Consider the following 16,220-nt stretch of genomic DNA (forward strand, 5'->3'; position numbering starts at 1 on the left):
CCGACCCCACATCCATCTGTTAAACAGGTCAAAAGTATGGTAGTGAAAACCAATTGAACCCGTGTTGTACATACAAATAGGAGGTGAGACGAGAAGTTGTGCTCTGTCCCGTGAAATATATAGACCTGTGGTGTCAAGTCGTGTGTAGTAATGGACTCCCAAAGCTTGTCGGATAACATGGTATCCAAAACGTACATCCCGTCAAAAAACGCCATGCAAGGACCGAATTATTGACCTTTACTTTTCTTTTCCGAAGGTTCTAAGATCATAACGTTCTCTGCTTTACAACAAAATCTACCATTTCCTTCGAACCTGTCAGGCCACATCAAGTCTCATTTCCTGGAGGTTGGGACAGAATATTATATGAGTCAGTCAAAAAGGCATACTTCCGAAAGAAAACAAGTTATTGGAGGGAGGGAGGTTGATTTGGGTTGGACCTTTTGATAGAGGGGATGTTGGATCTGATTCATCGACAGAGTTCTGTCTTACGTTGGTTGGCGTGGGGGCAATCCGTTGGGCGATGATCTACGTGGCAATGTCGGTATTTTCCTCAGTACACCTTGTGCAGGAGCGTAGCAGTAGAACGGAATCCCACCTTTGAAAATTATGAACTTCCTTGTTCAGTCCGTTAGAAACGTCCGTTCCGACAAAAACGCCGGTTCCGTTTTTTAAGACATATTTGCAATCTTCCTCGGCTCCTAAATAAGCCAAGCATTGAGCCAAAGTATCAACTGGGAAGGCGTAACGTGTAACATATGAAGGGGCGGTAGAATGGATGTTGATAGTGACCTTTTGAAGTTCTCGCAATCGAGGGCTAGCAACACCAGGCGGTACTGTAAGTGCTGTCACAGGCGTAAACTCTTCACCCTCAGAGAAAAGGATAGACAGTTCTATCGCTTTCAGCTTTGGCATCTCTGCGACCGCCAAGACGATTCGCTCAATATGTCGTAGGTGTAGGGCGTGACAACCGTAGTTAAAACTGAGGTGTAACTCTTGAAGATCCCTGGCACTATCACAGAAGCTTTCAAATCCTTCAAGTGATGCATCGACAACACGTGTTGCACGGAGTTCAAGGATGGGCCGAAGTTTTACATGATGGAAGGCAAGTATACCTTCCAGTTCTGCAAGTTTGATTGACAGACCTTCAAAATCGAGAGCCCAAATTCTGGGATCTCGCCTGGCCGGAGAAAGTAGGTAGGCGACATAGTAATACCCGTCTGGCTGGGTCGTGCTGAAAGGCTCCAAGAGGAAGCGATGCTGTGATTTCCGTAGTGGAACTCTCATAGTGATAGAAAGGTCGATGGTATAACCTTTCCATCTAGCGAAAGATTTGTCGAGAGACTGTGTGTTTAATACGCCCTGGGCTTTCCAATTAACGTTAAAATCGAGCAGTAGTTTCCTTTGCTCCACCATTTTTACCCTCTTGCCGCACTCTTCCTCCTCGTCTGTTTTCTGGGCGAATGAACGTTCGACTCGCAGTTTCCAATTATAAGACCATGGCCGAGGCGAACAATAATTCCTGGCCGTTACTATATTTGGAAAGTATTGTAAAATGGCGTCTAATATTTCCTTCTGATCTTTGAGATTATTAGGATCACCGGGCATATCGCCGATATCTAGATGTTTGATGGCGTTCATATAAGCAATTCCGCGAGACTGTCGAGCAGGTCAGCATGACCCCTCTGTTGAAAGGGAAGATAATTCACAGTTGTTTCGTCGAAATACTCTGTGGCTCGATATGGAACAGAGCGCCATAAGACCGGCATAGCATGTTGGAAAAAGGCCCTATCCAGAGTCAGAATCTTGCAGAGGTCGCGAGGTTCAAGAATATTGAGGATGCCGTCTACCAGTTCAGGAGTACTAAGGACACGTTCGAAGGCGTTCATATCGATCGATGGATTATGAGCTTGTGACGCTGCTCGAGGTACAACTGTATATGTAAACAACAAGAGAAACAAAAGAACAAACGAGAAATCAACTCGAAACTGTGACACGTTGACGAAAATGGTGTGGTCAATGCATGGCAACTGATAAGTAAATACAAGTCGCCATGTGACGCTTAGTCTGAGGGGACTTCAACAGAGTAAAACGATTGAATTTAAAAGTCATTTGAATTTCAGAACACTGCAAAAAGGCATATTTACGGCACTTAATGGCTTTGTGACATGACACGCAAATCACAACGATATGCCTCGTAAATATACTGGCTGCATAGACGACGTGACAAAAAACCCGAAAGATACAATGCTCCCCAGAGGCAAAATCCGAAACTAGCTGAATTTCCACCTGTTGTTACAATTCTGTCACAATTCGTCAGGTTTGTTTCATTGGGACATAGATCGCATTAAAGAAGGGACTTACAGTACATCTGAATAAAAAGAGCAAGTCGTACACGTAGTCAGCAATGATTCTTTTGGAGTCAGGTCAGACACATACGTAACAAAAGTCTGCACATCACAGTTAGTACCATCTTATCATATGGGCAAGGTATCGACTCACAGTCATAGGTTCGTCCGCGCTTCTTGTCTGCATCTGATAATAAGTACATTTCCTCTGGTGACACCGTCCGCACTTGAACGCGTCTGTCTCAGCTTGGGTGACTCCGACAGCCTTGGCCTTGAACAAGTTGTCACTCGCAATCTTCTCCTTTAGCATTCGAACGCTTTCAGAGGCCATTTCCTGATTTTGTGGAATGTGAGCATCCTGGTGCTAGCTCTGTAAGGTGACTGTGGACTTACATCTTTGGACATGCTAGCGACTTTTTCGGTGCTGACGTAGCCCAAGACAATCTCGTTTCTCAAAGCGGGATTACCCTTGTCTTTCAAGTTGAGGAATAGTGATCTCATTTCTTGTTTACTATCAGTCAGCTGCCCTTTTAGGGCGCTTCCAAATCAAACTTACTAGCGCGATAATCGTTTCCTGTTGAGAAGTTCATAGCTTTATTCGCTGCGCGCTCAATTCCAATGGCTCGCTCTTTCAAAATCTTTATTTCTATAGTTTGCGTTGCGTCAGCCATTCAATCGTTCAATTGTGAAAGGCGACAGCGAGGTATAAAAGCACCACGGCAACAGAGCAAGAAATTCCAGACATACCTGCCGTGCTATCCAACGCCAGTGCGTCATATATCATGATCACACACTTGTCCCTCACGCTATCTACACTGCCTCCTTCGCTCGAATCAGCCCTCAGGCTGTCGGCCACTCCATCGCTTTTGGCGGTTCGAGGCGTAGTGCGTGATGAGTCAATGGTTGAAAGAGGTTGACGGACAGGAGGGGAGGTCGCTTTGACATCGGGTGTAGAGGCCGAGGCGGGTGTGCTAGCTGATGGTGTCGCCGCTAATGACCCCGCTGCAAAATGAATATGAGTATCACTTCCTGATTCTGCAGCTGGTGACAGTGCACACATACTTTCCGCCTTGACTCGTTTCCCGTTCCCTTCCTCCTTCTCCTTCTTTACATCTTTTCCTTCATCACCTTCTGCTCTTTTTCTCTTCTTCTTTGTCTCCTCGACCGCATCTCTCCACTTCTTAACTATCTCCTTGGCAAGACTTGAGACTGATGGTGTGGCGTGGGTACGAAGCTTGCCGACTGCGACACCAGCTTTCGATGACTACAAGTGGAAATACCAAGTCGGGCGAGCTTTAGCTTATTTCGCATTGACTTTCAATTGGAAACATACTCGAAGGAGATCTTCTGTAGGAACAACCTCAGCCTGAAGTTTCTTGAGCAGAGAGATAACTTCCTATAAACCATCATCATGCTAGTCAGCAGCAGACCTACGAAAGAACGCCGCAAGCACCTTGGCGATACAACGCCGACGGCATCACTCACATCTGATTTTCCCGCTTGGTTTGCAGCATTGAGCTCCTTGACGTGCCCTGTAAGAGTGGTGGCGTCCATGTTTGCCAAGGTGAGCGAGAAAGATGGTTTGACCACGACTTGGTCTGCCGTTCTTCGACTTGGCAACAACTCGGAGAGGGTGTGAATTACGTAATGGCAATCTCGTCGGCCAATTTCGACGTTTTGACGAACTCTTTCCCCTTTTGCGAACTACTATACATCTAGAGACACTTTACTCCTGGAGATACCATTCAATCGGCCTAATTCATATCACAGCTATAAGCTTTATCCTGCGACAATCGCACCAGTATCAGAACCGCCAGCATGATGTTCCTTCCCTCTCTCCGCGCTTCTTCCTCACGCCTCGCCCAGCCTCGTCTCTTTTCCACCACCTCCCGGGTGCTGCAAAAAGCTCCTTTGGCTGCTTCTCGTGAGTTCCTATGGTTCTTTGGGAATACGACTATGTTATGGAGCCAAGTGTTCGCTGACACATGTTGCAGCTGAAGCGGCTACACCCGAAGAGCTCCTCGGCAAGATTGGCCGTAATGCCGACAAGAAACTTACGCCCTTTGCCGAATCATGGGATAAATTAAATGAGGTGTGGCTCAAGACTAAGAAGATGAACGATTTGGGGCTTGCTACCAAGGAAAAAAGGTGAGTCTGTGGATGGTGGACCGGAGTCGGCCATTTGGGAGCTTGTGGTGTGTAGAAGTCCAAGTATCATGTACTAACGACTATTGCCAATTGTAGATATATTGTATGTGACCATGATATTGAGATATATTCAACAAGAGGAGTACTAACAAGGGAACACAGCTTTGGGCATTCTCAAGGTACTCCCAAGGAAGTCCCCCTTCAGCATTCATCCGTCCGCCTAAGCCGCCAAAGAAGTTTAGAGGGTGAGTGAAGCTGTCGATTGTCCATCAGGTTAAATGCTGACAATGTCTTCTATCTCTTTCTTGATTACCCATTCCTTCCTTCCCATTCCATGCTCTGCCTCGATTATCATATGACTTTACTACGTCTTCATGTCCTGCAGATGGGGTCCCAAGATACAGCACGGTGTTCGGGTTAGGGATTAGGTTGTTATGAATGCATAGTTTCTCTCTTCCCTGTTGCTCATCACAATATTGCTGCTTTGTATGACATGTAAAGTTCGATCAAAGCCTTGTTGGTGCCTTAAAATACACGGTTTGATGTCTGGTCACTATTGTGATCCTGCAGTCGGAATCGATCAGTTACACTCCATGATTTAGACCAATAGATGCTGGTATTTCTCTCGCAACTTCAGTTCCCACTGTGGTAAACGCTTACCTGATTTTGCTGGCTTTTGCAATTGCCATCATCTTTTAGCCTCCTCGACAGAAGTTCCTCCCACAAGCTCCCTCGTCACATTCTCCCATTCTTCCGATGCCTCCATATCCCTAGCCTCCCTAATCTTCTTAGACTCTGCCCACTTCCATTTCAGAAGCTCTTGTAATGTGTGGCCGGGAGGAGGCGCTGTCCGGGGATTGTTCTGGTTGAGGTGAAAGGCGAAGAGACCGGTGAAAACGGCGAGAAGAGGGTCAAGTGTGCGTGAGAGGAGGTACACCTTGGTCATAGTGAAGCGAAATGGCTACGAGAGTTGGACGAAACGGAAAATGAGCTTTGTGGAGATGTAGATGTGGACTGTGATCTGCGCTGATTTTGCGTGCGGGTGCAAGTCACCGATCCCACTGGTGGAGGAAGAGCAGCGGGCTGTGTCCGTGGTGGTGTACTTTCTCTTCTTGTCCCGCAGTGTGCATACATAGCACTCGCATACATAGCACTCGCAGCCTGCAGACCTCGCGGCCCGTCCCTCTTCCTTATATCTGTGCAACCAAAAGGCCATTCTCGCCTATCGCCGGTATTCGGCAGCCGACGCGCTCGCCGCATATCGTTAATATTTCGGTCTTTCAGTGATCAGTATCTGAACCGCAAAGGACCGTTGACATCTCTTCACTCAATCCACCAGCTCCATAGCCTTATATAGCACATCATGGCACGAAAAGAGTGAGCATTCTCATTACCCTGGCTATACGATCTCACCCTGCTATATCTGACACTGTGCCTGTAACAGTCCATTACCCACTATCCCAGCCAGGGCGTACGACGTAGAGCGGATGACTACCACGCTCTCAAACAGCGCAGACAGTGTCTTGCCCACCGCCGAGGGCGTGATCAGAGTTAGACCATACCGTTCCTCAAGCAATGCCCAGCTCAAGGCCGTACTCACCTTTACTCCTCGAGTATCCGCCCTCGACAGGCATAATACGTCATCGCAGACAGATCAGTTTCGAGGTTTCTTCGTCCTCTTCTGGATAGGTAAGCACAACCCACTGCATATGTGAAACGACGTACTGGAATGTGTATATGCTAGGTCTTGGACTCATGTTTGTCCGCACATCCATCCTTTCTTGGGAGGAGAACCGGACACTATTATCGTGGTCGTTCGGTCGCCTGATCACAGGCGACGCACTCGTCCTGGCAATTTCCGACCTAATTATGGTACTCACCATGTTCCTCTGCGTACCTTTTGTCAAGGGTTTGCAGTATCGCTGGTTCAACTATTACTGGACTGGCTTGATCATTCAACACATTTTCCAGTCGGCGTATTTGGGAATGGCTGTCTGGTGGGGCTACCACAGGCAATGGTATTGGGTACAGTCTGGATTTTTGGTTCTGCGTGAGTGGCTTTAGATCTTCAGAATTAGACGAATGCTGACGAGACTGTTCAGACTCCATGTCTTCCATGATGAAGGTCAGTCAAGCGACTGTCATTCCGCTTCTTATCGCCACTGACTACTATTTCAGATGCACTCTTACATGGCCCATAACGGTATGCTGGCTACAGTCTACCACCGGCTACAATCAGAGAAAAAGCACTTGGAAGAGGCCATCGCTCAATACCCTGGCGGCCGTGAAGCTCTGCTCGCTGAGGCAGCCTCAAGACAAGCAGGGCTCGAAGCGGCCGAAGCCAACCAGAGCACGGAAGCCTCTACCCCTCTTGGCACTCCTGGTATCAATACACCAAATTTTACTTCTACAACAGGATATGAAGAACCTGTTGCTGCCATCAGACACAAGATGATCATTTCGGAAGGTACCGAACCAGAATCAACGGGCCATTCTTCTGCCAGAGAAGAGACCTCCATTGAAGGTCATCGAAGACGACAGCACCTCCATATCGACGCTCCTCACCGACGACCATACGCCACAGACGCCCTCCCTTCCCCTCGTGCCGATCTTCCGCTAGGTACCTCTCTAGAACCTTCTCACACTACTTCGCCCCATACCCCAAGCCCACCCGGTGCGCTCGCGTGGTCTTCAAATGAGGAAATTGCGCTTCTCGCTACTAATATCGATGCAATGCAGGAAGAGTTGAAGAGTAATGGAGCAAAGGGACTGGTATGGCCTCAGAATGTGACATACAGGCACTTTTTGGATTTTATGTTCTTCCCGACGTTGGTATATCAGTTAGAGTATCCCAGGACAGACACGTGAGTCATGCTCATCATGTTATGTACGGGTGACATGCTAACACGCCGAGGGTGGTAGCATGCGTCCATTGGTCGTCGTTGAGAAGATCATTGCTACTTTCGGCACGTTCTCACTCATCTACACGATAACCGAACATTACATTATGCCTTTACTGCCTACTGAAGGTGACACAAAGTCTTTGGTTAAGAGCTATATCAGTTTGGCTGGACCCATGTTGCTCAATTATCTCTTGTAAGCGCAGCTCGTACGTACATGTATTTCAAAGTGCTAAATGCTGTAACCCCCCTTAGGATCTTCTACATCATCTTTGAATGCGTTTGTACTGGCTTCGCCGAACTTTCATAGTGAGTAAAGGAAGCGCTAGAGATTATGAAAGTGCTGACATTTCTGCCTTTAAAAGCTTTGCCGATCGGGAATTCTACCAAGACTGGTGGAACTCTACATCATGGGATGAATTTGCTCGAAAATGGAACAAGCCCGTCCACGTACGTGACCATTTAATCATATTATTCTCGATTCTGCTGGCAGCTCATAATCGCCTCCTCAACACCACAGACTTTCCTTCTTCGACACGTCTACGCCTCGACAATGACCACTTTACAGCTTACCCGTACATCTGCCGCCTTTGTCACTTTCCTCCTCTCCGCCCTGTGTCACGAGCTCGTAATGGCCGTGGTCACGAAGAAGATTAGGCCGTACTTGTTTTTGATGCAGATGGCGCAACTACCAATGATTGCGTTGGGGAGATTACCGATCGTAAGGAGGAATAAGACGATTGGAAATATTGTTTTCTGGATGGGTCTCATGGCAGGATTCCCGTTACTGTGAGTAACCTAATCAATCAATCACATCCGGTTCATTGTTGCGGTTGATGACACGGACGGATGGGATTGACCGCTGATGGTTGAGACTACAGGGCGATCTGCTACCTTGTATGGTAGATGCGTTTTTTGTGTATGTGTATATGTATGTGTATATTTATCCAATCTATGACAATGACATGCATTTCGTATAACGTGACATCTCAGATCCGATTGATGCTGATAAGATAGGTGTTACATTACAATTGTGTGAAAAATCATAAATCTTTTACACGAAGCAGTGTGCTTTTTCTTATCATCAAGATAAGATTCGATATGAATGACAGTCAAGCAATGGACTCATTATTCGAGGCACAGGAGCTGCATTGAAATTGTCAAGAAACAACGAAATCAAAGATATAAACACTATAGTCACCAATAACAAAATTACCAAAGGAACAAGCAAAGAAACTACGCAAGCAAACAGAAAAAGGAGGACTGGATACAACGTGGTCTCTTCTTGTACCTTAACCAGAGGCTTGAGTAGAAAGACCGGACATTACATTGTCTCCGGTACTACAGTATAAGCAAATCCACAACCATGATGATCTGCTACAAACGGTTCTCTTTTTCCTCCCAGTTCTTCTCGTCATGGTCGTAAGAATCGTCAAGTGTATCCCAACCAGCCACTTCGTCACAGTATCTTAGGCGAGTTGCCATGTGAGCTATGAAGAGATTCACGGAAAGAGTGAACAGAGGCCGCAGGAGAACCCATCATGGGCAAAACTCTGATCTCGTCGAAGCTGGAACCCAAGGACGCGCCGTCGCTGCTTTGCGTCCCAGCCACTTGTCTACGCCATGTTTCAGGACTTTGAGATCCGTGATCAAAGTGACCGTGGTATTGAGGTGGAGGGTTAGGTGCCGCGTAAGGGCCCCAGACAGGAACGTAGATGGGTTGAGGTTGGGGGTGGTTTTGAGAAGAGTTGACTGGAATGTAGTGGTAGCCAGGAGGAAGGTGAGAGTTGGTAGCAGGTGAAGAGAAAGCGGCAGTACTGTAAGGCTGTTGGCACGGGGCAACTGCGCCACTGCTTCCGTCATAGGCCGGGCCTGACGAAGGACCGTCAGAGGAAGTTGGTGATGGGATGCCAGGCTGAAGCTTCTTGGCACCGTTTGTACCGAGGGCGAGCTGTTTCGAACGAGCTGTGGACCTGGCTTTCCTGTTCTTACTAAGCTTGTTGGTAGTGACGGCATTGGAAGGAGGGTGGTAGCCACCACCAGCAAACCAGCCTTCGCATCCAGCTCGGATACCCCACTTACGAGCACCACCAGTTTGGTCGCCGAAAGGACGAGGAAGCTTGACGAAGGATTTGCACATTGAGGTCTGGTGGCGGACACCGTTGTAGATTTTGGTGGGGTTCTGACGGTAGTCTAAGGATGATTGCCATCAGCTGAAGGTCCTTGCAAAGGGTCCGTGCGAGACACAGTGCTGGTGGCACAAAAAAAGACGGCGGATATGCACAAGGGAAAATACTCACAAGGGTACCTCTTCTTGATAGAGTCGGAGATCTCTGATACATATAGTTGGTGAGGAGGAGGCGCAAGCAGAAGGGCTTCCCCAATCAAAGCAGCGTATGACATGGGTGGTCTGGGCGCAGGCAATTCTCCAGGGGCCAGAATGGGTTCATCTTGCTTGCCAGGCATGGTGGCGGCGTGCACGTCGCCCCACGAATACTGAGGCTGCGGTTGCCTGTGAGCAATTGCATGAGATACAGAAGTCATTTGCCAGTTTGGTTGAGGATAAGGGGCGCTAGCGTACGCAGGGGCACTGTATGATGATGGGTTGTATGGATATTCAGAGTACGAGGATGCGTTGCTGAAGGGAGCGGCGTAGTTTGAGTAGCCGTATGGATGAGCTGGCAAGGATGAAGAGGAAGGAACGGGTTGTTGGGTGGCAATGGCAGTGGTAGAAGTAGTAGAAGTAACCGACTGCGACAGCGAAGGCGTGTTCGCCTCGTGTTGCAGAGTCGTCACTTTATTGTTGTTCTCCCCGGCAATAGCCGACTCTAAGGGTGGCCCATCAGGACGCACACGCTGGTTGCTCCCTAGAGTAGGGACGGCGGAAGTGCTGAGAGCCGAAGTAGTCATAGTACGGCGAGGCCAGGTGGACGGAGAGGGCGTATTAAGGACAGCGTTGTGGGAAAGAGAAGGACGAAGAGCTGGTCGAGAAGTCTTGGAGACGGACTGGGACAAGAAGATGTCTGAGTGGAGCACGGTGCCACAATCAGAGGAAGGATGTCTGATGCAAATGACGAACCAAAGTCAGCTATTGTTATATCCAAGTGACACGGACCTCCACCTCCACCTCCACCTCGCGGGCCATGCCACGCCAACGGTGTAGATAAATGAGACGCGGCACTCACTGAAGCATAGATGCAGGCTCGCTAACAAGAAGACCGCCAGTGACACCAAAGGGTTGAGGTGAAGGAGTGTTTGGGTACGCTGCGAGCATTGGGTTGGGGTGAAAATCGTCCTCAAGGATGGCAGGAGTTGATTGCCTTTGGACAGAAGGATGGCTGAAGGGCGTCTGAACGGGAGAAGCGAGTGCAAGGGAGTGTGAAGATGTAGGAGATGGGGACGAGAAAGGCTGGTGGCTTAGTGATTGTGTGGAAAGAGCGCGTTCGACGAAGGAGGAGGAAGTTGGGAATGACGGCGTGAGGTCAGGAGTGATATACCTTGACCAAGTGCTGCCTCGGTTGTGCGTGGGGGTACTCGGCATCGCAAACATAGCAGAAAGGAGATGATGTTGTTGATCGGAAGGGAAGATAGTGTAGCAGAACAGGAGTGGGGCTGACAGAGTGATAGATACACTGTGTAGTACACGACTGAGGGGATGAACGCGGTGCTGATAATCACGTTTCAACGCCGTTGGCTGTGCAAGTAGAAGTAAGTGAACGTAGGAAAGAGAAGGATGGGGAATGTGGATGTGGCTGTATAAATTGTGTAAGCACCTGTGTGCGGTGGGATGGAGAGGGAAAGATGACAGCCTGAAGGAAAGGTCAGCTTATATGCCGTCTGATACGCGGAAGGCAAAGCTAGATTATTGTCTCACAGATAGGAGGGGGTAGGGAAGCCGATAGGTAGATAGCTCGTGTGTTGCTGATGGCAGCAGATTCCTTATATGTGTGCTGATGATGTGTCGGACAACTGTGTGTGTGTGTAACAGTCGTCCGTGGTAGAAAGAAGCATGAGTTTGTTCTTTCCTCACGGACGAGAAGTCGATCAGTTACATGTATTTATGTGTCTTTTATTTCTGACACGAGGGGTAGAGGAACGAAAATCCCGAACAAAGTTGTTCTTTCTCTTGATCAGAAGGTGAAGTGTCGAGGTACCGTAAGCCTTCAGCGAGCAATCGGTGTGCTCGGGGATCATTCCGGCGGTGCGCTAATGTGGCGTGATATAAAAGATCACTGTATATCTTCTCCATATTCCAGCAACAGATAACAGTTGCCGCCAAATATGCACTATTGTGTACCAAAAGATGAAACGTGTTGCCCCTCGGAGCAATAATAGAACCAAATACGGAAATGATAGATGAGGTGGTGAAGGCGCCAGTTCGGGATATGATGGCTTGAATTGCCGGTGAATTGACCAAAACTGGAGGATGCTGGCCGTGACCTGCGAACGCGGTCAAAGGCGATTAAATTCCCCCTTTCGAAGCGCCAGCGTGGAGAAAGATTCCCAAGTTCCCCACTCCCCGGGAAGGACGTATGTTTGAGCAGCCAAAGGAATTGTTTTGGCAATTGTTACAGGCAGTGCGTAATGTCGCCAACGGCATGTGGAGGCGCGACGCGATGGTCTGTCATCTTGCATGACTCGAAGGATGCAGCTCATGTTGGCTCATGTTCCAACTTTCCTCTTCGATGCTATGTCAATCTGATTAGCGCTACCTTGCACACCGGATCACGGCCCTGACATTTCCCCGTTCCTAGCTTCTTTTGCGCCCTGCCTCATTTACGCCCTTCAGAAGCTAGAAGCAATCACGCAGCCCGATACTCTGATTCCCGTCCAAGCTGGCCGAGCGCAATTTTGATCTGTTGAACTGTGGATGCTGTGAGCCGCTGCATGACATGCGGCGGCCAAATGGATACCTCATCCTTGATTCCTGGAAAAAGACGGATCAAACCGTTGATAGCCCTTTGGACCTGATCGAATTCAGTCGGATTCAAATCAAACCCGAAAAAGTTCATCTTCATCCCTCTTTAGCTTACGAGCGATTTATTGTATTATAAGACATGGTCAACATCAAAGAAGTCGCTGCTCACCAGACGCCAGAACGCGTCGTATCCTCATGGGGTGTAAATTCACTTGTGAGATTGACCTCCGTTCTGCTGCGCCCCCATCCGTATTTTTGTATCATAAGAATCATGACCCATCATCCTATAGGCCGGATAACGCCGAGACCAGTGGCAGGACTTCATATATTGACTAGAGCGGCCAGATAGCGGTATAAATGATGTTTGCAGCTGTACACCATATCAGCAGAAGCTCAATGATACAGGGTATTGGAGTAGCTTCCGACATTAGACCGTGACCTACAAGGTAGAAAAACCTTCCACTGAAATGGCAGATGCAGTGCAGGCACAGGCCTCTTGCAATGCGGAGAATGGGGAAAAGGTCAAAGCGCTCAACAGGTGTTTCGGATTTGGGTGTGGGAAATGGGGAATCAGGTACCATCATAATAATCCTTCGTCATCAGCCAATCAGCAGGAGGAGGGTTGTTGGTGGCCATCAAGACCCTTTTGTACACGTCAGCACTTTCCGGCGGAAGAACACGACGAACGACGACGACGAGATGGCGGGAGAGGGGCGATGATGAAGCGAACGCTGCATCAAACATCAAAATAAGCCAGTAAACCAGGTTGACTTCAAAGCGTAACCGGAAGGAGACAAGGGGTAAAGAAGTAGTAGCTAGGAATAAATCGTGTTGAAATTTGGGTGATAGAGAGTACCACCACCAGAAGAAGAAGGAGAGGTAGTACTACTACGTAAGGACGTAAAAAAGGTCGCCACCACTTCGTCCTGACCTACTGAAGGATAACGAGATTACTACTAACTATAATAATGGGTGAGGGTAATTCAGCGATAAACAATAACAAGGACTGTTGTTGGCTAAGAGGAGGTAATAATGCTGTGTTCTGTTTCTCGCATCTTAAGTTTAATGATTCCAGCAGGGGATGCCTGATAGATACTACTATACTCCCCCCGATTCATTCAACAATCAATCAGTAATCGAGTAAAGTGAGACCTGCCCGATAATATGACAAATGTACCTGCTCTTTCATATCTCGTACTCTTACCGAAACACGACATTCCGGTGTTTTTCCGCATGATACACTTTGAATCGCTGTCACCCTAACATCCAAATACTAGCTACATTCAGTTCTACCAAGCTTTGTAGTGAACCTTTTCCCCTACATTTATCCGTCTCTTCAAATAAAACTTTCCCCTGTTACCTGATGTATCTGTATAGTACAAATGGACCCCTATCAATAATGACTGTCTGCCAACAGCAATGAGAGTGAAGAATGACATATCAAAATGCATCCACTGCTATCATGCGGCGATTGAGACGAACCAAACATGTCTGATAGGTACGGTCACAGGAAAGGGAGGTCAAAAGGCCAACGCGGATCTTACCAAATAGCCATTGATGGCTGATGGCCAGATTGAGGCCCGAGACTTAAGATATTTCGATCGAGGATTGAGAATCAGGAACCGAAATTGAAAGGATGACCACTGATCAGACAACGTTGATCAGAAATGCGATGCTTTTTGAGCGTGAAACGCCTACTTACGGCTTACGGCGGCTTATATTTAACGCCGCCGATCTTGTTATTTTTGACAGCGCCTAAAAGCGTGATCAAACGTATGCTTTATCCAATATGCTATGCAAGAACATTGTTGGTTGTTGACAGTCTGCCATCTTTGAATTAGGCATCACTCCTTTGCATTCCCCGCTTGATCACTGAGCCGTGACACTTTCAGAAATCGGAGACAGTAGTAAATGGGGGCGAGGTTGTCGAAGACCTGTGAAGTAACTGACGCTTGTATATGCTCTTACTAAGTTTTTCCCATGCAAAGGATGCGGATTGATATGCCTCGCGCAATGGGCTGCTATCTCTTTAAGATAGTTGGCTTGGTGCATCAATTTATGTTACCAACAACATCTTTGTAGAGTTGGGGAAATTGGTCTAAAGAGCTCTGCTTAACCTCTGATTCGAAGAGAGTAGACGTAACCGAGCCATATAGACGTATCAAGAATACGCGACTGTCAGTTCGGTATACCGAATCAATTGGCGTATTCACAAGTATCTGCTGATCCCCTCAGTAGAACTGATCATTGGCATCGGAGACCGGGGGCGCTTCGTTCATCTGCCGTCCAACCTCGCCATAACATATGTGCTTATCACATATGACGAATGGCCCACTTGATGAATTGATGGGAATTACCGAAACAATATAGCAGAAAGTTATCCCATTGCTGTAAATAGAGAGTAGTGAGTAAATCCGACCAGCAATAGCCAATGGAATTGTCCTTCAAGAATGCTCCTTTGACGTTTCATTCGGGCTCCGGATAGAGTTCGGCGGGTCATTGCCATCACATCTCACATTTCAAATTGGAGTGTCTATGCGGGCCCTTTTCGCTATAGGCTCTTCTTCCGCCACCTTGTCATCATCCTCATCGTCCAAAGGATCATGCCATACTTGACCGCTGACCATGTCTTCACCTTTGACCTCGTCGGTCATCTGTCTTTTGTTACCGTCGTTGTTTCCGACCGCGAGCTCTAAGCTTCTCGTCGGATCGGTCATATCATCGCCTGCAAATGTAACAGCTTCCTTATCTGCTTGTTTCTCCTGTGCCGTCTTTTCTCTTTCCGGTTGACGCAAACCTCCAACGAGAAAGGGTTTAGTAAAGGCGTCGATAAGAGAAGTGACTTTTGTTGCGCCAAGACCCTTAACGTTCGACAACGATTTGGCGGACTTGCGCGAGATTGATTCGAATGACTATACAAATCATTAAAGAATTACACGAAATTCAATAATGCACTTACGCCAAACTCAGCGGCGAGGTTGTCGGCGTCGGTCTTGTTCACCTTCTTGCCACTTGTCAGGACGTGTGCCAACTGATCATGATAAGTTTGTTGAACCCTCTCCTTCAAAGTGTCTGCTGATTTGTGTTCGAATTGCTTGAAAGTGACTAAATATTGAGCAACCTCTTCATTTGACCAGGCGACAAAGACAGTAAACTCGTTGATAATGGCAATCTTGGTGAGCTCTCGTAAGGATTGGTGATGTTCGTTCTAAAAATCCGGATAAGCACACACAGACTATTATTAGGTGCTGGGACTGACAACATCGCATAAGACCAATATAACCCGGAAATTGTACATGTTCTTCATCTTTTCTATCCGTTGGTGAATATACTCTGGATGTAATCTATGATATTTCAGGCTAACAGAACGACAGCGTAAGCATAGAAATATACATTGGCAACAGAGCAACTATAGCTCACCTCAAAAAAAGCACGCCATTATGGGCGCCGACTTGATAATCCGCTACAATGTCGCCAACTTCAATTCCGACATTACGGATGGCCGATAAAACAGGGTTCCGTCTCTAAAATTCATATGAGCACTGTATACAGAAAGGGTCATTTATAGGTATTACCTGAACTGCATTATATATGATACTGTTCTTGCTTGCTGCCGGCCTGTTTATAGGCCTTGATGTTTGAGAACTATTTGTTGAGGGACCGCCCGTCCCTGCTGCAGTATTGCTAGAAGATCCTACAGTTGATGAACTCGGCGCCGATATTGAGGTCGACAAGGAAGGCTGACCTCCTGAGGCATTTCGCAAAGACATCGTTGATGTGCTGGCCGCTGGACTTGCTTGAGCCGCAGTAGATTTGAGAACAGAAGAGGCAGTCTGAAACACTGGGGGACCCATCGAAGGTCCTATTGAACCACCATTACTTGAAGATGATCTGTTCTGCTCAGTCATT

General features: G+C 47.6%; 6 protein-coding genes across 6 annotated transcripts; 2 read left to right on the plus strand and 4 right to left on the minus strand.

Moving 5' to 3' along the window:
* Nucleotides 1–525: 525 nt before the first annotated feature.
* Nucleotides 526–1,886, minus strand: CNBF3550 (hypothetical protein; the record flags this gene model as incomplete). Its single annotated transcript, XM_769583.1, has 2 exons — nucleotides 526–1,656; nucleotides 1,707–1,886. The coding sequence occupies 2 exons, from the start codon at nucleotides 1,884–1,886 to the stop codon at nucleotides 526–528; spliced, it is 1,311 nt and encodes a 436-aa protein (XP_774676.1).
* Nucleotides 1,887–2,460: 574 nt separating this feature from the next.
* CNBF3560 (hypothetical protein) lies at nucleotides 2,461–3,899 on the minus strand (the record flags this gene model as incomplete). The annotated part of the gene is made up of 6 exons (XM_769584.1): nucleotides 2,461–2,679; nucleotides 2,739–2,848; nucleotides 2,902–2,973; nucleotides 3,093–3,609; nucleotides 3,679–3,741; nucleotides 3,831–3,899. The coding sequence occupies 6 exons, from the start codon at nucleotides 3,897–3,899 to the stop codon at nucleotides 2,461–2,463; spliced, it is 1,050 nt and encodes a 349-aa protein (XP_774677.1).
* Nucleotides 3,900–4,163: 264 nt separating this feature from the next.
* Nucleotides 4,164–4,921, plus strand: CNBF3570 (hypothetical protein; the record flags this gene model as incomplete). The annotated part of the gene is made up of 5 exons (XM_769585.1): nucleotides 4,164–4,269; nucleotides 4,340–4,493; nucleotides 4,590–4,596; nucleotides 4,656–4,738; nucleotides 4,879–4,921. 5 exons carry the CDS (start codon nucleotides 4,164–4,166, stop codon nucleotides 4,919–4,921), a joined length of 393 nt encoding a protein of 130 aa, XP_774678.1.
* A 1,059-nt stretch (nucleotides 4,922–5,980) lies between these two features.
* Nucleotides 5,981–8,186, plus strand: CNBF3580 (hypothetical protein; the record flags this gene model as incomplete). Its single annotated transcript, XM_769586.1, has 8 exons — nucleotides 5,981–6,182; nucleotides 6,238–6,543; nucleotides 6,596–6,618; nucleotides 6,672–7,357; nucleotides 7,416–7,589; nucleotides 7,649–7,702; nucleotides 7,759–7,843; nucleotides 7,914–8,186. The coding sequence occupies 8 exons, from the start codon at nucleotides 5,981–5,983 to the stop codon at nucleotides 8,184–8,186; spliced, it is 1,803 nt and encodes a 600-aa protein (XP_774679.1).
* Nucleotides 8,187–8,852: 666 nt separating this feature from the next.
* CNBF3590 (hypothetical protein) lies at nucleotides 8,853–10,943 on the minus strand (the record flags this gene model as incomplete). The annotated part of the gene is made up of 3 exons (XM_769587.1): nucleotides 8,853–9,586; nucleotides 9,694–10,454; nucleotides 10,579–10,943. The coding sequence occupies 3 exons, from the start codon at nucleotides 10,941–10,943 to the stop codon at nucleotides 8,853–8,855; spliced, it is 1,860 nt and encodes a 619-aa protein (XP_774680.1).
* Nucleotides 10,944–14,830: 3,887 nt separating this feature from the next.
* Nucleotides 14,831–16,219, minus strand: CNBF3600 (hypothetical protein; the record flags this gene model as incomplete). The annotated part of the gene is made up of 5 exons (XM_769588.1): nucleotides 14,831–15,223; nucleotides 15,271–15,519; nucleotides 15,571–15,670; nucleotides 15,732–15,835; nucleotides 15,893–16,219. 5 exons carry the CDS (start codon nucleotides 16,217–16,219, stop codon nucleotides 14,831–14,833), a joined length of 1,173 nt encoding a protein of 390 aa, XP_774681.1.
* Between the last annotated feature and the right edge of the window lies 1 nt (nucleotide 16,220).

Source organism: Cryptococcus neoformans, chromosome 6 (assembly GCF_000149385.1).
Source record: "Cryptococcus neoformans var. neoformans B-3501A chromosome 6, whole genome shotgun sequence".
Taxonomy (NCBI): domain Eukaryota; kingdom Fungi; phylum Basidiomycota; class Tremellomycetes; order Tremellales; family Cryptococcaceae; genus Cryptococcus; species Cryptococcus deneoformans.